Raw genomic sequence first — 23,409 nt, 5'->3', positions numbered from 1 at the left:
GCAAGGGACATCCATGAGGAACCCTCAGGGAACACCTGAACCCTGACAGCTCCAAATGCTGCTGCTCAGCGCTTGGGCATCACTGCCCCAACACGCTCAGCAAAGCCACGTGCTGGGGGCAAACCCAGCTCTGAGAGGCAGCACAGAAGCCAGGTGATTTCCCCCTGCGACTGGCAACGACCAAACCGGCCACCAAGGTGTCCAAGGCCCCCAAATTTACTCCAGAAGTTGATGCCCCATCCCTGAAGACTTCCAAGGCGAGGCTGGATCAGGTTCTGGGCAACCTGATGGAGCTGCGGTGTCCCTGTGCATCGCAGGGGAGTTGGACCGGGTGGCCCTCAGAGCTCCCTTCAGAGCTCCTTCGGACTCCAAGGACTCCAGGATTCTGATTCAGAAGCAGAGGGAGGCACAGACTGCAGCCCAGCAGCGCCACGGCTGGGGCAGGGAACATTCAGCCCCACTGGCAGCCCTTTGGGATGGGAAATCGCCTCCATGCAGGAGATTTGGGACAAGCAAATCCCAAACCAGGCGGTTGGGCATCTTGGCACTGGCTTGAAAGCACCCCAGGTCTTACTGCTCACCTTCTTCATTTCGCTCTCAACGATGAGGACGAGGAACGCGGCGCAGAGGGCAAGCAGAGGCCAAACTCATTTTAAAGCACTTTTTTCTTTTTTTTTTTACTTTTTTTTTTCTTTTTTTTTTTTTTTATTGATTTCATTGAAAACAGAACAAGAAAATGATCAGAGCCAAAAGGCTGCATCTTTAAAACTGTCAAAAAACATGAACAGAAAAAAAAATATATAATAATAATAAACATGACGGCATTATGAATGTTCTAGAAGAGATGAACAAAAAAAAAAAACAAAAAAAACCAACCTGTAACTGCACTAATTACAGTATTAAGATATATGCAAAAAAAAAAAAAAAAGAAATTAAGATAATGACCTGCCCAGCCACCACACAAAAGGTGATGGCGAATTTATTCACACTACAATACTAACAATTTAAAAAAGGTTTTGTGTTTTTTTTTTTCCTGCATTTTATACTAAAATCACTTTGTTCTTTTTTATACAATTGATAGTTTATATTCACGTGGTGAGCAAAAAATCACACCAGAATCAGCACCGTTTTTTGTTTTGTGGTTTTTTCTTTTCGTCGTTGGGTTTTTTTCTGTGTGTGGGGGGGGGTTGTTGTTTTTTTAATGCTTTTTTTTTTTAATGGTTTTTTTTTTGGGAGGGGGGTCTTTTTTTTTTTTCCTTTTTTTTTTTTTTTTTTCTTTTTTCCTTTTTTTTTTTTTTTTTTTTAACGCTACTCCCCAATGTTTCGGTAATGGTAAAAAATAAATCAGTTTATTGAAACCTCATAACGTGTGGCTTAAAAACGAACCGAAGGTGCCCGGCGTTGAGCACTGTGATGGGAGCAGACGAGCTGGTGGCATCGGGGTCCTTCTCTGCAACGCGGCCCCTCTGCTGCTCGCCCAGGGGTCTCTGCAACGCATCTCTCATCCGTTTCAGCATTAGAAAAAGTGATTTCCTTTAGCAGTTAGTGTCTCGCACAAATCCCCTTCGACGCTCCCTCTCTACAACCGCCGCAGGAGAGGGAGATCCTTCCACTGGTGAAGCAAATGCTGGATCCGCCGCGTGGCCGGGAGCTGGTTGGAGCCGCAGGGCTTCGCAGAGGGGTTTGGGGAAGCGTCTCTGGTTGGCTCAGGGACCAAAGGGGTCAAGCGTGGTGGATTTCTTGTCATCGGAAGAGTAAAAAGCCAACGGGCGACGAGGAGGCATTGGTTAGAAACGCGTGGGGCAAGCGGGAGTTGGACCAGATGACCTTTAAGGGTCCCTTCCAACTCAAACGATTCTATGAGAGGCCCCACCGCGACGTCCTGCGAGATGAGGGAGGAATTCAACCAAACTGAGCAATGAAACCAACCAGCAGAGCCTGGCCAGCGCCTCCCTCCCGCCCTGCTCCCCCCGGCCTCTAGAAACAAAGTCCCATCAAGTACTCAAAGTTTATTACAAGTGAACTGGAGATGACTTGGCATGAGCGATCCATTCAATTAACAACGTTCAGAGGACGGGCGGCTCTCCCTGGGCTCTGACAACACTTAAGAACATTAAGAGATGGAGGCCAGGACAGCTCGCGTGGAAAAAAATGCAACAGCCACCCCTCGGCACGGTAAGAACCAGCAGCTTTCCAGGACCAGGAGGGGAGAACAACACCACAGAGGTGAGATTTGCTTTCACTTATTCCTCAAGTAACAGTCGGTGGCACAGCCCTAAGTGTCACGAAGCCCTGGCTTTCCTCGAGCGGGTTTTCTCTCTTTAAATGGAAAATTCAGACAGTATGTGAATCTATAGGGTTAAAACGAGTCAGTCTCTGAGGAGCGGAGCCTCAAAAGGGGCCGGCTGCTGTGGCAGAGCTGGTGTCGGGGAGCCCGTTTTCCTGCGTGTCCTGGGACGAGGTGCTCGCCTGCCTCTGGGCCAGCGCTGAGCTCGAGTGTTTGCACTTGGGTGAACCGCACTGACAGCTGAAGAACTTGCCTTTGATGTCCCAGAACCTGTCGCCGTAGTCAAAGCTGGAAGAAAGAAATGGAAACGGGGTCACTGTGATGAAGGAACGCTCGGGAGCGAGAAGCCGAGGTTGGCAGCACCTGAGGCAACGCAGCATCAGCACATGGAGTACAGTGGGGACACGGCTTGGCAAGCAATGGGACACGGCAAAGCTGGGGGCAGCAGAGCTCTTGTCTCTCTGCACAGGAAGGGGTTTGAGAGGTGACAATTCAAGTGTCTACAGCACTTCAGCCTCCAGCTAGCTGTAGGACCTCAGCACTTAGAAGTCTACCCTGGACCAAATGCATTTGGAGAGTTTTGTTTTCTGTTTCAGTCCACTGCTGGATAAAACCATCCAGGATCTGCCCCCAGCACAGAGCTGAGCACAACGAGCTTGCAAAAAAATCCAGAGAAATTCCTACAGTGAGGACCAGAAAGCCACAGAGAGGAGCAGAGCCCCCAGCTGAGCTGACCCCAGTCAGCCAAGCAACCACCAGGGGATGGGGCTGCTGCTGCCACTGAGGTTCCTCCCAGCACCCCGAACCCCAAAGGCTGCCCCAAACCAGCATCCTGACACGGGGCCACCTGGCACTGGTCTACTGGGGAAGAACTCAAGACATGAATCCCAAATCCTGAGCATCAACTTGAAGTACGTGCTTTGGACAAGTCCTGGTCTACCAGTGTTAATCTAACACAACCATGCATGGAGAACAGGAGACAGTAGGAGGGTCTGGCACAACCCCACCACGTGCCAGCCCTGCCCATGGGGCACAGATGGGGCCTTCTGCTTCATACTTGGAAGGTCTCACACCTCCCAGCGCTCACAGTGGAGATGAGGGCTGTGCTGAACAGCTCTGTCACTGCTTACTGGCTTTTGGGTTCATGGGATTTTGTTGCTTTGGGCTTTTTTTTTTGTGATTTCCCAATTTCTGGCTGTTTCAGCGGCTATCCACAGCAAGCCCACAGCAAGAAAAAGTTTATGGGGAAAAGGGAGGCTGAGTTACAGACGTCACCAAACGAAAGAAGAAGAAACAGGAAAATACAAAATCAATGACATCAAGCACTGAAGCTCTGGAGGAAAAGCTCTCTGCTCAGAAGGCAGGACAGGGCACGGGAAGGTTTGCAGCACTCAATCCTGCCCAGGCAAGGTGCAGGCAGCCAGCCCAGCTCGGTACCTACCCAATTTCTTCTCCAGCCTCTATGTGCCTCGTGCTGAAGAAGGCGATCCTGGGAAAGCGGAGGTCCTGGTGAGACATGAAGACTCGCACGGGGATGAGGTTTGGCTCACAGAGGTGGTTTATAAAGCGGCTGATGTTGCCATAGAAACGGGCATCTATGCAGTACACCTCTCCATCCTAGAGGGAGAAATGGTGCGTGTTTCATTAGATGGGATTGGTTCTAGAGTTATTACTGCTACTTGTTTGTTTGTTTGCTTTTTAAAAAAGGCAGTGAGCGAGCTAGCAGCCCTTGTGCTGGAGATCTCCCACTCTGGAGATCCTCAAAAAGAAGAATGGCCAGGGAAGGCTTTAAAAGGACTAAACACATACTTCTGCATTCGACACAGCCCCGAAAATAGTTTCCCGTGGAACACTCTGCCCCTGTGAGCCCAAAGACCTTTCAAAAATGCTCCTGACATTGGCTGGCACAACAGCTCTCCCCACATCTGCTCTGCTGAAGCACTGGTTTGGTGCAGCGGGATTTGCGTTCTGGGCAGAGCAACAGCTTATGGGTAAAAGCCACTGGACAGGGGAACAGGAGCCGTTCTGTCCTCTAATTGAACATGACAGCCAGGAAAACACTAAGCCAGAGCCTAGAGAAAACAGGTTTTTTGCAGATAAAAGTGAAAGTGAGAACACAGAAATTCCCTTTCCAGAGAGCCCAGACAGCAGTCACACTTTGTTTTCCTTGAAAATAAAAGAACCCCCCTCAGGGCTTTTTTATTCCAGTACAGAATGACTGTGCAAAGCAGAGACTTTAATTACAGAAGCTAATTTCTGTTGCAAAGAGGCCAAAAGCAAAAGGATCCATTAGCTGTGCTCAAACTCCCTTTTGGGCAAGCACCTTGCAATCTTTAATGGATGAGCTGGGTCAGATCACACTGCCCAGCTGGTGCAGGAGCCCAGGGAAGATGTCCCAGTGATTGGGGAGGCATCACCCTCACAGCCCCACGCCACACAGAGTGCTGCGAGCTCTGATTTCAATTGCATTTAAGTCTCATCCCTTCTTCACCTGTGGAAATGCCACCTTCTGTAAGGACAGCATCAGCCACCCCAGTGAGCAGCTGGGAAGATCTGAGCTCTTCACCATACAAACCAAGATGCTCTCCTTGAGAAAGCAGGCAGCATTCCTACGGCCAATGAGGACAAGTCCCAGAGCAAAGTGCTTCTCACCTCGCTGCAAGAGTTTCAGGAATGTCAGAGGCAAACAGAGAGGAAGAGCAGAATGGGGTAAGAGGACGCACACGGATGGACTCTGCAGACATCTGCATCACTTCTTACACCTAAGATCTTCAGTGCTTAAAAAGGACCTTAGGATCTGGCACTTAGGGATGCATTTTGGTGGGCATGGTGGTGATGAGCTGACCTCTGGATTAATGATCATAAAGGTCTTTGCCAATCTTAAGGATTCGGTGAAGAACATTTATTTCAAATGGCTTTCAATGCTCAGCAGCTGCGATGCCAACGGTTCCCAGTCAGGCTTAGGACCACATGTGGGAAGGGGAGCTTAACACCAATAGAAAGCAAGCACACCAGATAAAACTCATCCTCCCATCTATCAGAAATAGTGTGTTTTTTCTGGCTCTCTAGTACAGAGCCAAAAATAAAAATAAAAAATAATCCCTTTAACCTGTAGAAACCCAGAAGGTATCTACTGTGCTATGTATTCTTCCCTGAAAGCCCAGAACAGACCCTGACTTCTGACTGCTCAATATTTGCCCTCTTGCAGACACAGGAAGGGATGTGACTGCAAGACCTGGCACGTTGAGTGATTCACCACACACATGGCCCCCAGTGACAGCTCAAGGAACAAAGACATCAGAAATGACGTCTCCAACATTTGTGCTTCAGCACAAACTGTATCCAGGCCACTCCTTCAGGACACAGCAGAGCCCTAATGCTCCCCACCCATGGTATTTTCCCAGTGCTGGGGATGTGAGGGGACCCACTGGGCTCTGCCTGCCTTCAGCACAGCCTTGGGTTTCTCTGAAGGACCCCTGAGCGACTCGCTGCCTGTTGCACAGATGCTCCACTCTGAAGGTGCACTGATGAAAGACTGTGTGCTTGTTCCTGTGCAAAATCCAGATGTTCTACCTGAAAACAGCCAGCCAGGGGTTAACCTGAAGGCCAAGCAAGACCCGGGCAGTCTCTTGCTCATAAATGCAAAAGCCAGCTTGAAGTCCCTGCTGCTCTTTAACCTCTAGTTACAGTCTGACCCCTGTTTTCAGACTTGCTGCAAGGCTCACTACTTATCTTTTTTCAACTTTAATGTCTGTCACTTAAGAAGAAAAATTATAATAACAAAGCAAAGCTTCTTTGTGACAGGCTGATGGCAGGCACAAGACAAAGACCTCTTTACAACTTCCCTTGGAAGGCGTCCCACTGCTCTGATTCCCCAGCTCAACTTTCTCCTCCCTTCCCAAGGAAAGTCTGAAGTGACGCTCAGATGCTTCAGATCACACTTTTCAAAGCAAGATTTCTGCACTGAGACAGCCCTCTGCAGAGCAGCAGAGGACAACCAACAGCAGCAGAAGCCTCAAGTCCCTGCTAGGGTGTCTGCTGGATCCCTTTGTAAGGGAGCAGCATCTCTTTCAGCTTTGCAGCTCATGCATCAACATCTTTTTATGAAGAGCTTACAGAGCTGCCAATCAACACCAGCACAAGCCTGCACACTGCTGTATACACACCTGAATATCAACAGCTGAACACCTGAACTCAGGATGTTTGAGCATTTTTAATAGGGAAGCTCCTTGCCCTGAGCCTGCTGTGGGCAGCTCGTAACGCTGTGGCCCAGCTGGGCTCTGTTACCATTCTAACAAGCCCTAAAGTCTCATCTCCACAACCTTACATTCCTAACAAAACCCAGTGAGAAAGCAGCTCTGCTTCCAAGCTTTATGAGCACGCTGTACATCAAGATAGAGAAATACTCTCCGTGCTCCTTTGGAGAAACAAGACCTTGGGTTCACCTCCCTGGATACAGTCAGTACCTTGTTGTCAAGGTCGAAGAGGTAGGAGTCCTCTTCACGGACGTCTGCCTCGGAGTCAGATATCAGCTCACCAACATACCTGCAGGCAAACAGGAAAGGCAGAAATAAGATGCTTGTGCAACCACCAGCTTGGGTTTAACACCCCCTTCCAGTAAGAGGGGAAGGAAGGGATGCAGCCACCATCACAATCATAGCCTCAGCAGTGCAGGTCATTTCAGATCCGCCCGGGCAAACACAGCTTTGCCAACTCAGAGCAGCTAAAATCTGGCTCCAAGCTCAGTCTTTTCAGGGCAACACTTTTAATATTAAAAATGGAGTTTTATTTCCAACAGAATTCACTCTTTCCTTTCGCAATCCTCTTTGTTGGCCAAGATCAATACATTAATCCAACTCTCCTTATGTCCACCGTTGGACTCACCTCCTGTACAGTACTGTCATGTCTGTGCTGTTTACATTCCAATGTAAAATGTTTGTTTCCCATTCTTCCAACATTTGAACTGATTACGTATGCTGTACACCTGAAAAAGTCCTGTTGTAAAAGTCCCAGGTCTAGACAAACCTGTCAGAATGCCTGGAAGGACGTAGGCTTCTTCCTCATCCTCCTCAAACCAGACCATATCAGAGCTGTGGTCTGAGTAACAATTACACTGGTGTCAAAACAGGTGCAGGGCAGATTGCAATCAGGCCCTCCCACTGAATGTGTGCTCTGTGGTCTGGTTTGCTGAGCAGGACCAAACACAGGCACCACTTCTGACGCTCCAGATGTTGGGTTTGATGACTCAAGTTACAGGAGTCTCTGCTGCACCTGCATTCCCACATCTGCCTCCTGTCTCCAGCTTACACGGTTCTAGGCTGTCAACCTACAACACTTCCTGAACTGAGCAGCCTGCAATCAAAACAAAGACACACAAGAGGAGATGAACTGAGCCAGAGGGAGGAATAGAAGAAAGAAGCTGTAGCACGGTAGATTCTGGTACCCAGCTCTCCGCAGCCTTTGACACAGCACTAATGAATTATAAGCAAAGGACTCACAAAACAAATATCCTTCATAGCACCAACAGATGCTCCCACGATCTGCAGCCACCACACCAGCAATTCCCCTCCAGCTTTCGGAAGCATTTTAGAAGCATTAACCAACCGTATCCACATCCCCTTTTGGCCCGAGGCTGCATTTAACTTCAGGGCTCAGGAAGGAGAGCCACGAAACATTAACCTGGAGCAGACCCACGCACTCTGTGACCAGGGATCGTTTGGCTGCAGTTCCCAAATCTAAGCAATCTGGCAGAGCTGTTCTGCCAGGCCAGGAGGCTGCTGTGGCCGTGTGCGATGCTGCTGTTTGCCCCCACTGCATCTTGTTAGTTATTAAGAGCTCCCACAAGGCTGCAGCATTACTGGAAACCACACGCTCGCTGGTGACCTAAAGCAATAAGAAGATTGTGGCCAGAGGCAGAGAAATTGCTGTAGCGTGGCACAGTAGCCAGCAGCAGCTTGGAAACAGCTGAATAATGCTGCACAGAGAGGCACTGCTCAGCAAGTGCCACTTCAGGGTTACCATTTAGTGGAACAAAAAATCCCACAGTCTAATTAAAAACTGTTGTTTCCATGTTCCTTTAAAGACCATTCCTGCAACTCCTTTCTTTTTCAGTACTGTTACCAACACAAACTTTTCCATAATTTACCAGGTCCAAAGTTACAGAAAGATGCACAAGGAGCACAACTTCCTACTCCAGGAAGAGTCGGAGCATCCTTCATGGAAGTTAAGGCAATGTCCTTCCCAGCAAGATGCTGAGCACACTGGAGGCAGTAACTTCACGTTGCTACTCATCACTGTGAGATCAGAACATACTCCATGCAAAAACCAGGAGCAGTGATACACCCCCAGCACAGGCTGTGTCTGTTTCCATGGGGTGTGGGGGATGGGGTGGGATGCCCAAGATGTCTCTGGCTGAAGGGGTGGCTGAAATATCTGCCTTGGTTCAGATGGTATCTTGCTGGAGCTGTTTTGTACAGGAATTAAATATCTGGAAGCCACATAATGTGCTCATACCAAAAGGAACAGACCAAAGTGTCACAAAACCTCTGGTTTCTGCCTCCAACTCATTCAAAGCCCATACCCACAGTATCATCCTTAGACCAACACAATTATCACCCTTTCAAAGCAGAGGAATAACCCCAGCACAAAGGGACTGCCTGGTCAGGGCACTGCCCTGTGTGGTCAATGCAAAACACTCTTCTCCAAGTGCTGATCCTGGGAACTGCTGTGGGTAAGCAGCCTCAAGCCCCACAGCACCAGGATTTCTTTGCCAGAGGTGAGGAAAAGCAGGAACAAAGGCTGCACACATGCAGTATTACAGAGAAATAGCACAGCTGGCTTGAAGAAAAGAAAGGCTGGGGTTGGTGAGCTGAGCGAATAATATGTGTGTGTGTGAGTGAGAGGGATGGGGACAAGGAGGAGCCTGCATGGGCAAGACAAAAATGAATTCAGCTGCTTAGTATGCAGCTCATTTAGATAATGAAGATGGTGCCCACCTCTGAAACTACCTCAGCAGCTCCTGGCAAGCGTGGAGGAAGAGTTAAGGGCAGCTGTGGCATCTGAACCTCATCAGCTCTGACTCTCCAACACACCCATCTGTGCTGGTCACCCACTGCACAGAGCTGCCAGTCTCCCTGAGCTGCCAGTTTATCACCACTTATCCCTCTCTAGTGTTTACATTCCAGCAGGACGTGGTAAAGCTGGTGCTGTTTTCTTTAGGAGCAGTTTGCCTACAGGCTCAGGATCGTCTCTGGGCACTTAACCAGGACACAGCGACCTTCAGGACCCATCAGGAAGTCCCACCTGAGGACACACGTGAGACACTCCCCCGTGACTCTGCCTGGATGAAACATTTGTATTTTCCTTTCTTTGTTTAAATACTGCAATATGCTACACCAGTCTCCTGCTGCCTGACTCCATACAACATCAATAATCCGCTCCATAAAACCCCAGCACGTATTTTCATGAAGGGCAATAGTCCTGTCTTATTTAGAACATCTTAGCTCATTAGTACCACAATGAAGAAAACACTTTCCAAACTGCTTACTGAACAACATCAACCACTTTAAAGCCTTAAAACCACGTGGTTCAGCAGCAGTTTTTTCAACCTGATATAAATCTTAATATTTTCGTTCCTAAGTACTTTATTGAACCAGGGCCTAAATTTGTGCTTAATGCCAAATGCTTTACTGTTTTGATGAATCAGACTAAAGGCAGAGCTGTGACACCAGGGAACCTCTTGGGAAAAGCCAGTCTTGAAGCAGAAAACAACCCTACATGAAACAGTTGTTCCAAATTCCCTCAGCCTTAAAGGTCTTGTACACGGTGAACACATGATGCATTTGCAGCACTACCCAGATCTGTCTCATTCCTCACTGCTCATGCGTCACAGGGGCAGCAGAGCCCAGAACCACAAGCTGACCACAGACTGCAGCGAGGTGGAGAGGGGTGGAGAAAGCTCCAAGCCACGAGGAAAGGACGAGCAGAGCAGGAAATGGGATCAGGAAGCCTCGCAGTGAGGTGAGCAGCTCTGCTCTGTGCCAATTTGATTTGCAAGAAATCACGTGCTGAGCATGCCAGCCCTTGGGAAGTGCTGCATTTGTGTGAGCTAATGAAAGCTGAAGGAATAACTTACTCGCACACAAAGGTTCCCAGTGGAATGTCTTGCATCGTTCGCACACCCCAGCCCATCTTTTGCGTCCGATAGAGCTGCAATCGAGTCCTGGAAAAGAGGAAATGAAGCCACATCAATAGCAGCACTGAGCAGAAAGGCAGCAGGGGAAAGAGCAAAAAAAACCAAACAACCCTGCAACCTCCAACCAGCACAAACTCAAAGAGAATATTTCAGTGTTCAAACCCTCTGTTCTCAGTCTGGTGCCACTATACGTGTGCTCCACGCACCGGGATGGCACTGCTTCTCCCTGCCCAGCTGCAGCTGGTGAGGTGCATGCTTGGTGCCTTGCACACGTTAAGGACTGGGGAAGAGGGCATGGCAGCAGATGCTCCATGCTGATGCACAGCTGATGATTCACACACAGGATACCAAAATCCCACCTCCAACATTTCTTTCTCTTTCACACACGTGCCCAGCTCTCAGGGGAAGGTGGAAAGGGACTTCAGGCTCCAAAGGGAGCGGTGCTGCAGGGGGAGGCAGGGAGCTTACACTGAATTAAGAACACCTTGAGCTAAGTGCTCTGATCCCTTTGCCCTCTGCTGAGGCCAGTGCATTTAGCAGCTCCATCGTATCCAAATCCCTGGAGGAAACGTAAGGAAGAAACGCTGCAACCTGAACCTTCTTGGTGTAATAGCTGCTCCGTGGAATTTTACTGATGGAGTTTATAGGCAGAGAACCAATCCCGTAAGTCATTCTGTCTCCTGCTCAGCCAGAACTTGAGTTAAGTGCAGGATGAACCATCTCCACTAGGGAATGTTCTCTCTTTCCCCATGGGAAGCAACCCCCCCTCTCAGCAATGCTGTTATCGGAATAAAGAGAAATCTGATGCTCACCTTAACTTCACCCTCTTGGTTTTTCCAGTATTTCTCTCCTCTTCCCCCCACCCATTCCCTCTTTGCACCATCAGCTCAAACCATGCTTCCTCTCCAGGGCTGATGGTTTACTCCTATTTGTTCACAGCTCCAGGAGCCTGAACCAGAGCTAAACAAGACACCAAGAGAACACTTGAGCTGACAAAAAAACAGAAGCATCAGATCTAACTGCATGGCTCCTGAATAAACACTCGTACAGACACCGAAGCTGTGCAGTTTGGATAAGAAAAACTACAGGGCTGAAGTTCCGTGGAAACACATTCAGCCCTTTCTTATTTTTGAAGTTGCAAAACGTCCTTGGAAATGTAAAGCCCACCAAAAAAAAATGTGTTGTCAGTACCATGAAAGATTTGCAAAAGTCTTTTTTTTCCAGGAGGGTTCCTTAGAAATTTGTCCTGATGCATTCAGTGCATTGGCAAACTTGTCTGAAGCAAAGGTGCAATACAAAACATTTTCATTACTGTCTGGCACCAAAATGAACAGAGCCTGATCAGCAACACCTCTGAAGCCAACAGGTATCCAACTCAGAGAGAGTCGGGCCAATAAGTGGGAAACTTCAAGCAACCAATTCTTTGCCTGCCAGCCTGTATTTCTAAAATCAACTGCTATCTTACGACAGCTTCTAAACTGAGGCTCTGCATTTTTTGTTGCTCTTATGTCTCTCACAGCTCTCTACCTGACAAGTTACACCCAAAGCTGCCCTTGGGTGCAAACCCAACACCCTTTGTACACTCTGTGGTCCAGCTGAGAAAGACCAGCACAATTCTCCCATGTGCTGGGGTCAGCAGCATGGCACAGATCCCAGCTGAGCTCATTGCCTACTGCTGTTCATCCCCACCTGCAGCACACAGAGGAAACTCCTCTGCCTCTCACTGCTGTGTGGTGGCACCTGCCCAGCTCTGCTCCACCTCTGCAAGTTCTGCACTTTGTGTGTCTGCAGGCAGAGCCGAGGCTCTGTGCTCTGTCCCACAGCAGGCTGTGTGTGGCTTCTCACCTGAGCCCATTCTGCACCACCCGGTTCCTACAGGTCCGCCAGCACGAGCAGGCATGATTGCACTCAAAGATGAGCGGGGGCTCAGCCATGTTGAACTCAGGCAGGAGTCGGCCGTCCTGAAGAGGAGATGCATTCAAGACAGAGTTAGTTTTCTCTTCTTGTAAACTTTCCCAAATGCAAAACGGGTGAGAAGACCCCTATTGCAGAGGCAAGCCCCAAAACAACCTCAGAACTCAACTTCTGCAAGGCTTCCTTCTGCCCTAGCAGCAGCACGCAAGCCACTGTCACAAACAGCTGACAAACAGCAAGAAACCATTCAGGTTTTTGCTGCCTGGCATCACCCTATGCACCATCATCAAAAGTATCTCACAGTGCTGTGCAAAAAATGGTGTGCATCATCATTATCATCTTTTCATAGAGCTGGAGGGGAGAAGCATATGCTTTGTCTATCTCTGGAATAAAGCCTAAACTTCCACGTTACAAGGCCAGCACGTCCAAGTTCTGTAAACCACATTATCTTCCCAAATAACTCTCCCAAAAAAGCTACAATTCAATTATCTACCAACCATATAGGATTAAGGAAGTGATAGAGGCAGTTCATCACACTAAACAAATATGGCTTTTATGGCTTTAAAGATATAATCACCTATTAATGTGTAAATAAAATGCCTACAAAGCAAAGAAAGATGCCAATGCTCCCCCTGGGAGAAACTTACAGAGATTAAGAGAACTTCTGATCTTAGCAGAACCTGTCCAAATATTAACCTCAAAACCTCCCAGGCGGACTGAAGCACACTTACCCAAAACAAACTGGGCTTCTGGCAGTGATGTAGTTAAAACATATTTACTTTGCATTCATCCAGAAGGATCCTGATAAGTACAGGTAGGCAAAAATCTCTCTTCTACCCTCCCTCTGTTTATATATTACAGCATTTTCTATGTCTTTCTGAAATGGAAGCTGATTTCACGCATGGGTTATTAAATGCTCTCTATCACATGGGTATAATTAATGGCTCAGCTGGCATGACAGCAACACAAACAAATAACACTGGAAAAGCTTCCCTGAGTATACATTTTGTTATTATCACATACACCTCAAAGCTGAGACTGCAACTCCAGGCATTTTAAAACAAAAAGCAGAGGAGCTGTGCAAGGAATTTGCCTTTAGGTCCTATTAGAAATCCTGAATTTTGCAATATTCTGTTTGCCAACCAAACATGAAGCTGTGCATCCTCACCTTATCATACCAGCAGCGCATACTGAGTTGGCCACACATGCAGTTACTGGAGGAGCAGTCGTCTATACATACACAATACTGAAAGAGAAGCAGAAGGGATCAGCTCCAAGCCACTCCAGCACAAGTGAAAGAGCAACTTCTCTAAGTGGGCCAGCGAGCAAAACCACCAAGTCTTCACTTTCTCCTGCCCGCTGCTGGAGTGCCTTCCAAACTTTCCCAAAAGAGGCCACTGCTGCAGCTCATTAGCCAGAAAGATAACCAGACTCATCAGTTCAGTGTCATGTTTACTCAGTTCTTCAATTCTACGCATAATGGATGGCAAAGGAGTCCAGCCTGCAGAACAGGATCCCGTCATGAGTCACCTTCATCCTCTCCCCACATTACTAACCTTCCTCTGTGCCCTATGAGCTCCACACCTGAGGACAAGGAAAGCTCTGAAGTCACTTGGAAGACAGCATGAGGAAGGTCTCCAAACAACTCTTTAACTCTCACAGCCAGAACAGAGGAAAAGGATAAACAAATGGGAGCTGCACCAGGCAGCACCAGGCTGCAGTAACAGCTGAATGCAGAGGTGAGGTGAAGTCTGGGAAAGGAAAAACAGAAGAATCCCTTCTTCTGGAATTTCAGAGCACAACCTTGGCTTGAACTCAATACGAGGACGAGACATTCCCATTCTGAATGCAAAACTTGGTCTGAGGTGCAGTGCAACATCTCTAAATGCTCGCAGCAGAACAGGACAAAACCACAATCCCTCACCTGTAAATGGGTGATGTTTCTATCAATGTCCATTGGGGAGGTGACACAGTTCTGTGAGACATACTTGTAGTTGCTAGGACAAGGCTCACTGTCCACTGAATTGACACAGGGAATCGGGATCCTCTCATAGCCCCGGGCAATGTCTCTGTCAGAGGCAGAAAGAGAAGTGTCACAGCAGAACAGCTTCCCCAAACAAGGGGCCATTCAAACACCATCCTGGGGTAGAATCAGTGTCTTTGATCACCAAGCAATTCAGACTAGAACAGAGTTCATATTTTTCCACTCTGCCTTACAGATTATTCTTTGTGTTTGTGAGTATTTCCATTTGGAGGATGAATTTACAAGTCATGGACTGAATCAGCGTTTTTTCAGTCCTGCTAAGCTCCAACTGACCTTCACACCAGTTTAGAAAGCACAGCACAGCACACACTTTCAGTCCTTTCTCAAAGCAGGCTCCCTGCCTTGCCCTGGCCAGGGCTGTATTTCAGGACCCACGAGCAAAGCCAGTCGGATTCTCACCTGCTCACTACCTTCTCAATCTGGACAGGCTTCTCAGTCGATGATTCTCTGAGTGTTTTGTTCATCTGTAGAGCCACCCAGACCTGAGAGTTAAGGCTGGAGCACTGGAGCGGAGTCTCACCCTCCTTGTTCTTTAAAGTGACATCTGAGCCACGGGAAAGAAACAGACTGCAAAACAGTAAGAAAGGATAAGCATCCCTAAGAGAAAGTGCACAAGGGGAAAATGAGTTGAATCGCATTCTCCAGCCAGCCCTTAAGGGACAACGTAGCATCTGCAGCAGTGAATAATCACCTGAGTTTTCTTTATAGGCATGGCTCAGTGAATCCTTCTACAGGAAGGTGCTGCCTGAAGCCACAGACTGGAGCTCTGGGCAAATCCTGCCCTGCTCCAGGTCCAACAAATGCCTTGCTGGTGACCAGCCTAACTTCAGGCAAGCTGGAAACTCTTTCTGGGAGGGAAAGATAAGGGGTGGGAAAGGTAGGCTGGAAATGGTTAAGTCCAACCAGAAATTTGTATTGGACTTGGCCCTTGTTTGTACTCACCAGCTTTTGGTGAGGACACATGCTGACTTTATTCCTAGCAGTGACTAAACAAAAGAAAAGTCTTGTTACCCTATTAAACCACAAAAAGCTCCAGGACTACCCCTCGTTTTGTGATCCTTTTTACACCAGCTCTGGCAGCAGGCAGTGTTTCACACCCACTGTGCCTAGGAGCAAGGGCAACAGAGAAGCAAGCCCTGCATCCCAATTTTGGTCTGTGCTTAAATGCCAAAGGCATTTCAAAAGCTGTCCCAAGCTTCCAGCAAGGACCCAGCCAGAAAGGAGCAAGCAGGGGAAGGGAGAGCAGCAGCAGGGCTGGAGCTGTACTCACACAACACACTCGTAGCGGTTCTCTCTGGCTGCAATGTGCAGGGGGGAATCTCCATGAATATTCACCGCATGTAAATCACACTTAGCAGCCAGCAGAATCTCTGCAATGTCAACACAGCCAGAAAAAGCAGCCCAGTGCAAACAAATATTTTCCTCCTGGAGGGGAAAAAAACAGAGCAGAGGTTTGTTTAGTGCATTAAAACCCTACTGCTTTGGGAACTCCATCATCCTCAGCTCTACACCTGAGGCACTGAACACGTAGCTTCCTTCTCCTCCCCTACACTGCTCATGCTGGTTGGGAGTCCCAGGGCGGGCAGGGAAACCTCAACAGAGCTGAGCAGGGAGTTCTCACTCCAGCCACCTCCGCACACGGAATTGGGGAGGCTGCATCAAAATGCTCCATTGCCTTTCTTTTGCACACAGACTAATTGTCTATCTGTGAGCCACAAAAACAATCCGGATCAATCCACGAGAGAGGTGGCAGACATGAATAAGCACAATGGAAAAGGCTAGAAGCTGAACTTCCCCAGCCCAGACACACAGCAAAACTTGCATGTCTCCCAAGGTACAAAATCGAAGAGAAAAAGTCTCTGCCAAGCAAGAACAGAACACAGGCTGTAGGGTATGTGAAAGTGCTAGAAAGAGAACCATGAGCTACATGGAAAGCAATCAGTCTGACTTTGGGCATCTCTTAAATACTGTATGTACCCATCTCTCACTAGCTGCACTAGAAATAGCTGAACACTCATCTATTTGATGGAGATATTTTAAGCGATGATACTCTGTTTTCTGTTACAGAGCAACTGGCAGCACTTTAGAGTCCTTCCCCCCGACAGGCCCTAAAGATGCCCGATACAACAGTGCAATCATAAATGGCCTGGGTTGCAAAGGAGCACAGTGCTCATCCAGTTCCAACCCCTGCTGTGTGCAGGTCGCCAACCAGCAGCCCAGGCTGCCCAGAGCCACATCCAGCCTGGCCTTGAATGCCTGCAGGGATGGGGCATCCACAGCCTCCTTGGGCAGCCTGTTCCAGTGCAATGACAGTAATGATCACCTTTTTCTATTATTATTTTTTTTTTTTTTAAATAAAAATAAAACACATCTTAAAGTCGTTGCAACCTAACTTAGATCTTCTCTCACATGAGGAGGCTGCTGGCACGCACCAGGGAGTGGGAAGACCTCTTTGTGCATGGCTTCTGCCTCCTACAGTGGTAAAATCCAGGAAAAAACCTCACCAGCATCATGTACTGATCTATAAAAGATTAATGCTGTTGATTGCAGGCTGCATGCTGCTCAGACACGTTACAGACACCTAGATTTGCTCCTTCGTTTAGCACTGGCTACTGCCTAGCAGGAGCATAATTACAATCAAAAGCGTTTCTCACGGAGTATGATGTTTCCTAGCACAAATGACATTACTTCTTAATGGCTGCAATCAGGAGACACTGAGCTGTAGGTACAGTAACAGATATGTGATATATACATCTGCTAAGGGGATATTTTTCTTCCAAGTGAATTGTTGACTGAGACAATTTGGTTTTCATCATTTAACATGTGAACTTTTAACTGGCAGCCAAAGGCTTCTGTGGCAGCTCAAACAAGAGTCAGCACAGTCTGTGCTAGGGTCCTGAAGTCATGCAACAACCCCAAAGCCCCCTCCTCCCACTCTGACTTTGGCTTTTATGAAGAGCATCAGGTCCAGAACTGCCTGGGAACTGTTGAAGTTACCAAGGAACAGAGGCTGCTCCTACTAAGGGCTTTTAGACTGGGGAAGGCAACTCACACATGGGGCCACTCTGAGCTCCATGAGACAAATGTGCCAGCACCTACCCCTGCCAGCACCCAACAGACACCAGAAAAGGCATTTAGGGAGACAAACACGAAACGGCGCTTACATCCATCAGATTCAGAAAAGCACTAGCAGCCCCGGAGAAGAAAATATATTGTCATGAGCTATGCTAGGGCGTGAGATGAGATGATACCAACTACCTCTCATCTCTTACAGACCCAAGCCTGGAGTAGCTCTTCATACCCAAGCTTCCCTTGCAGATACTTCTGGGGTTTCAATAGCATAGGGGGAAAAGACAGAAATACTCTATTAAGAAAAAAGGAGCATTGCTGAGGTACTGAATCTCCTGAGCAGAAATGAATGTGCTTCCCTTCTTCTCCCCCATCACCTCCCTCTCATTTTCTCTTTTTACTTGAAAAACTCTGTGAATTCAACTGGCACAGGAAGACACTCAGAGCCGCTGGGCCCACCGAGCTCCCAGGGAGCCCACGTGGGAGGAGGAGGACTGCTTGCTTGCCTGGAAAGCTTCTTCTAGAGTAAGGAAGAACATTTTCCCAGCCAACACTCACTGTCACTTCTTTATAGGCATCACTGTGCCTCCCTGTTCTGAGCCCAAAGTTGCTGTTCTTGGGCTCTTCTGGTTTCTAAATAGAGATTGCGGATTATTTCTAAAACAGATTCCAGGAAGAACCTCACATTGTCTCGAATGTTGATGTCTGACCCCTTTGCAAGCAGTAGCTTCACCAGCTCGATATGCTTGTACTCAGTGGCCCAGATCATCGGCGTCCAGCCTCCGTCATCCTGGGGAAGGAAAGAAAAGGTGAGACAAGTAGAACAGGCACATTGGTCTCCTGCTGGCTCCCACAAGCCTAGGAAGCCATGGCAGCATGTGTCTTGCTAGGAGCCACAGACCCCTTCCCTCCCCACGTCTGCCTCACTGCAGTGTTTCAGTCTATGCTGCTGCAGGGAAAAGTCCCTCATGGGATCCTGCAGAGCCCAGCAAGATCCGAACCAATCTGCCCCAGCAGATTTGAGTTTATTTGCAGCTAAGCAGACTGGAGATGGGTCCCTAAGGTGTTCAAATCCAGCTGACTGTCAACAACAAAGAACACCCAGCTTCTGTAAAAGCACTTGCAAAAGCTCGCCTAAGCTCTGAGATGGTCAGGGCTAGAGTAGACCTATCCCACAGCACGTGTATGATCTCACCCTTCTGCCAGAAGGAGCACAGTGACATCCTTTGGAAATTCAGGGCTAAGGGGAAACTGTAAATGGAGACACATGGAAGGGAAGTTCCCCTGAGGTCAGCAAGGAGGTTTCTGCAGCAGGCCAGAAGGGGATGTCCTCTATAGAGAATAGCAGCTTCTGCACCTTGCAGATAGGCCTCACCTGGCAGTTGACATCCATCTTTCCTATGGACAGGAGATACTGAACAACGTCGTAGTGCCCCTTCTTGGCAGCCAAGTGCAGACACGTGGAGCCCTCCGCGTCCTGGACACAAGCACAGAACAAGTCCTCAGGGAACGTCCCTTGCCCACATTCCCCATGTCTGCAGACCACCAATGATGCTGAGGAACATCAGAGAAGTCATCAGAAGAACATCAGACAAATCAGAGAACTCCAAAAGCAGCAGCAATCAGTACTGGCACAGAGCAGAGGCAGCTTTCCAGAATGCTCAGACATGCAGCCAGTGCAGACCAGAAGGGTGAGAGCAAAGGCTATGAGAAGAGACACCTTTATAAGCACAGGGAAGGTAACAGCCCCAGCCCCTGGGTGCTCCCCTTCCCCTGAAGGCAGTGTCTGCGTTGAAGAGCCCAGAGGAAGCATGGATCTCTTACACAGCACTGCACTTCAATGTAAAATACTCTGTTTATACAGCTTTTTGCTGTGTTTATTAGCACAAGGCTTAACCCAGCAGCTGGCAGCAGGGACCAAGACCCCAGGGTGCCCTCAGTCATGTACCCAGACTGGGGAAACAGAACAACAGCAATGGCTGAAAGAAAAAATGCTATGGGAGCAGAGTCTGGTCGATGGGCAGGCTGGGGCCGTGAGTCATGATGGAGACACTCCCACACCAACACCAAAACTCCTGGCTGGAGTCTGATTTTTATCAGATGCTTCTATTCCAAAAGTTCAGATTACAGCAAGGGCTGGAGACCAGGAAAGGAGGAGGAAATGAAAGGCTGAAAAGCAAGAGATGTTTCCTTCCTATTACAGAGCTTTCTGATGGAGGACACTCCCTTGAAAAGAGAACACAGCACAGGGATGGGAAGCCTCACATCAGGGATCGTACTAAGGCGGTTTCCTAGGGGCAAAGAAGAGTTTTCCACTCTCCCTTGAGAGCCTGAAAACTGAATAATGTCACACCTCCCTCTCAGATTAATATAAGCTAAGTGCAGCTTCTCCATCCTACAGTGAGCTGGCGTATTTTCATACAGACTTTTGGGCAGTTTTGAGTGGCTTGCACATCTTATGGACAGAATCAGGTGGCTTCAGCCTGAGGGCTTCATCCCCACCCTCCCCCCCCCACAGGCTGGGGGCACTCAATGCACACCCCCAGCAGATAACTGTCTGATTTTATATCGAAATGGCTGGAGCTGATTGCAAACTGCAATGTTGCCACTTTCAGAAGATGACTAATTTGGTGCAAGAAACTAATTAACATAATAAACTAGTCTAGACTTCAGACGTGATCTCAGGCTTCTAATTTGTTTTTGCTGGCTCAGGGGTTTTTCCTTCCCTTTACCTTCAGAAGCAGGAAACCTCTTCTCTCCGACATCAATAAATCAGGTGAGTGACGTCCGGACTGCTGCAAGATGCAGGTTCATAGTGGCTGCTGTCCTTGCATGTGCCTGCCCTGCCCCTTCCCTCTTCCCAGCCTCCCAAGGAGTCATCCAAGGCTTGGGGTGGACAGCAGCTCTTGTGCAATCCTCCCAGCCTAGCCAGCTCCATCACAAAACGTGCATCCTGGCCCTGCTGTGCTTCCTAGCAATAGCAGAGGAGTGAGCCAAAAGCAGCAGGTTGTAACAATAAGAAGTTCACATGGGGAGGGTTCTTGTACTCCAAATAGAGTCTGATTTATGGGGCTAATAAACGATCTGTATATTTTCCAAGACTGCAAAGCAACCCAAGCATGCTAAAGGCAAACAGACAGCTGCATTTTATTGTATTTGTTTAAATTAAGGGGTAGGGAGTTTAAAGACTGGGTCCAATTCTGCCACTGCGGCGTGATTGCAAGAAACAGCACATTAGACCTTTGGAGATCAAAGCTTCATGTCACTTCTGCTGGCTTTGCAAGTATCTAATTACCAACCCATTTTAAAATGGCGCCCCAAAAATCTCATTACCAAGAGTCTGCAGAGAAGGAAACTCTGAAATCAAACTCCAAACGCAACGCAATGACACCAATGCTTCTTGGAGGCCCCATATCAAATCAAACACCCCCTATATTTGGTGCCATGAATTGATGTAGTAAGCAGCTGCACTTCCCCACACTGCTCAGAGCCAGGACAGCCTGTCCAAGTCTCTGCACCCAAGACAAACAAACCTTCATTTCCCTACTTCCTGAGCTTAAAACCTTCAAAAAAGAAATGGCAAACAGATGAATGAAGTGCTACCTTAGGATCTACTAGTGCTCCAGCCTTGATAAGGTATTTCACAGTTTCCAGGTGGTTGTTTTCAGCTGCTTCCATCAGTGGGGTCCGCTGGTCTTCAGAGCAGCTGTCTATATTCGCACCAGCCTGTTGAGGAGGCCAAGGCAAACACAAGGACAATTGTAACCTTTACTGGTTAGCAAAGGAAGGATGTGGGAGTAGAGATTTAGTAGCAAGTTTAGCAGCAAGACGTTCCTGAAATTCAGCCACGTTGAGAAAAAAAACAAAACCACCAGAGGCAGGAGACAGACAAACTTCACCTGTTCTGGAAAGCAGTGCACACTGTTTGCGTCCTGTAACCAGCAACTAGAGCACAAGGAAGCAAACAGGTGTGAAACAGCCCTTGTCATTGCTGCTTTTGGTACTGATGCTCTATGGATAGTGCTGGTAACAATGCTGAAAAAAAAAAATCTGCCTTCATTTCCCAGAAGCTTGGTCTACCCTGGTCTATCATCTCTACAGACACAGCGAACAGACAAGCAGCGCTTCCCAATGTCACAGGCAGTAGGAACAACCTGCTGATCACAACAGAGGAAGAGGTGTCAGAAATGCTACAGACTAGCTAACTATTCTATTGAAGTCAATGCCAGTATTTCTCTGAGAACACATGAAGTTCAACATGGGAGTGCTCTGGACCAATATCTCTATTGTTCCCATGCATCTTGCCCTCTTCAGCTCTTTGATGTAGCTCAATAATCCACCCACTACTTAAAACCAAAAGAAAATCTGAGAAATAGAACAACTCTTGGCACACCATGCATGTACCCACGCACAAAGCAAAGACCTGCTTACAACAGTAATATGCTGCCTCAGTTTCACCAGGCACAAGAAGATGGCCCCATTGCTTCTGTGTGCCTCCCACTGCATGTATTTGTTTCGATCACTTTTGTAAAGCCAGAGCAGTTTAGACCAGAGAAGAGACACTTCAAGTCTAACACACGGCAGACAATCCCAGCCAAACATGCTGCTGCTGCAATAGCCAGACATCAGGGGACAGGGAAGAACACAAAGGATTCTGGAAACAAACCAGCCCTTCTGATCATCAACTCAAATTGTTTGTAGTGTCTTGCAAATTTTGCTCCTTTTACTCATACAAGTCATTCCGTCTGTACTTGTGCTAACTCAAGTGAGCAAAGCTCCACCTTCAAACAGCACTTTGAATGCTGAGACATCTCAGCAGCCTCATTATCAAAGAGTGGCTTTGCCACTTTCTCAGAAGACTTTTACAGTTTTCCAGTCACAAAGGGCAAGGAAGACACAACCAGATGCCCAAGGTGCCAATGCAAAAAAAACCACAGCCCTTCAAAGGCCTTCTTTTTTCTTCACAGTGTTCTGGAGAAGATTCAACAGCAGCACTGCTACGTGTTTCACCATCTTCCCTCATTCAAACTTACCAGAGCCCAAATGTCTACATCTCACATAACAAGTGAAACTTGAATCTTCCATCTTTTCATAAGTGTAAAGGACAACTCTGCTGGAGTTGCTCAGATTTTGACAGAAGACAAGACAGGGTCTGACAGCCCGCAGGCTTTACAGCCTACCTACCAGCATTACAAAGAGCAAGTTGGCAGCAGCTTGCAGCTACCTGCAGGTCAGCCTGTGCTGCCACATCTGGCAGTGCACTACACTGCAGGGTGTGCTCAGGCACAGAGCATCCCACATGCACTACAGTGCCCTGCATCAAAGCTCCACGTGCTCATTGCACGGACAGTGAAGCTGGTATGGAGAACAGCCTGGAAAGACATCTTCAGTCACATCACCAAAGTTTTCACATCACTCTGCACCACTCCCTCCTGCAGCAAACAGTGTGAACGAGGAGGTTTTTCAATGCTGGTTTTTCAACTGTGCTTTAGTTTTGTGGGGCACAAGACCAAAAAACAGAAAATTGCTCACACAGAAAAACACTGAAGTAGAGACAGACCTGAATCAGCATATGGCAGATGTCCACATGGCCAGACTCAGCAGCAGCATGGAGAGGGGTTCTCTTACTCTGATGCTCCATTTTAAAATTAGGGTCAATTCCATCCACTGAAAAACACAGCAGAGATGCCTTCAACCACAATTCAGAGATCAGAGAAAAGGGTAACAAGACAAGGAGCTCTCGACCAAAGCTTTTAGAAGACTTTCCCCTAGCCCATCCTCAGCCCTTCTTACTATACATGCAAGCCAGAAAGCTCTCAGAGTAGTCCCAAGGACATCTGGTATGCAGCAGCCCTCAAGCAAGGAGCTTCAGAAACACCACAGAATATAATACTTCTAATT

General features: G+C 48.0%; 1 protein-coding gene across 16 annotated transcripts in view; it reads right to left on the bottom strand.

Annotated features, from left to right (window-relative positions):
• Positions 1 to 833: 833 nt before the first annotated feature.
• Positions 834 to 23,409, bottom strand: part of EHMT1 (euchromatic histone lysine methyltransferase 1) — a 96,865-nt gene continuing 74,289 nt past the window's right edge. For all 16 annotated transcript variants that reach the window (XM_052667617.1, XM_052667625.1, XM_052667624.1 and 13 more), the window contains 13 exons: positions 23,069 to 23,175; positions 21,112 to 21,234; positions 18,884 to 18,985; positions 18,194 to 18,298; positions 15,710 to 15,864; positions 14,839 to 15,006; positions 14,320 to 14,464; positions 13,564 to 13,641; positions 12,327 to 12,442; positions 10,422 to 10,508; positions 6,754 to 6,832; positions 3,729 to 3,904; positions 834 to 2,575 (listed from right to left, as the gene is read on the bottom strand). In XM_052667617.1, coding sequence (XP_052523577.1) covers positions 2,392 to 2,575; positions 3,729 to 3,904; positions 6,754 to 6,832; positions 10,422 to 10,508; positions 12,327 to 12,442; positions 13,564 to 13,641; positions 14,320 to 14,464; positions 14,839 to 15,006; positions 15,710 to 15,864; positions 18,194 to 18,298; positions 18,884 to 18,985; positions 21,112 to 21,234; positions 23,069 to 23,175 — 1,625 coding nt within the window. In that variant the 3' untranslated portion in view covers positions 834 to 2,391. The remainder of the gene's footprint in view (positions 2,576 to 3,728; positions 3,905 to 6,753; positions 6,833 to 10,421; positions 10,509 to 12,326; positions 12,443 to 13,563; positions 13,642 to 14,319; positions 14,465 to 14,838; positions 15,007 to 15,709; positions 15,865 to 18,193; positions 18,299 to 18,883; positions 18,986 to 21,111; positions 21,235 to 23,068; positions 23,176 to 23,409) is intronic.

The sequence above is a fragment of the Tympanuchus pallidicinctus genome, unplaced genomic scaffold (genome assembly GCF_026119805.1).
Source record: "Tympanuchus pallidicinctus isolate F22 unplaced genomic scaffold, pur_lepc_1.0 scaffold8, whole genome shotgun sequence".
NCBI lineage: Eukaryota > Metazoa > Chordata > Aves > Galliformes > Phasianidae > Tympanuchus > Tympanuchus pallidicinctus.
The sequence above is the reverse complement of the archived record's forward strand: the minus strand, read 5'-3'. Positions and strand labels throughout refer to the sequence as shown.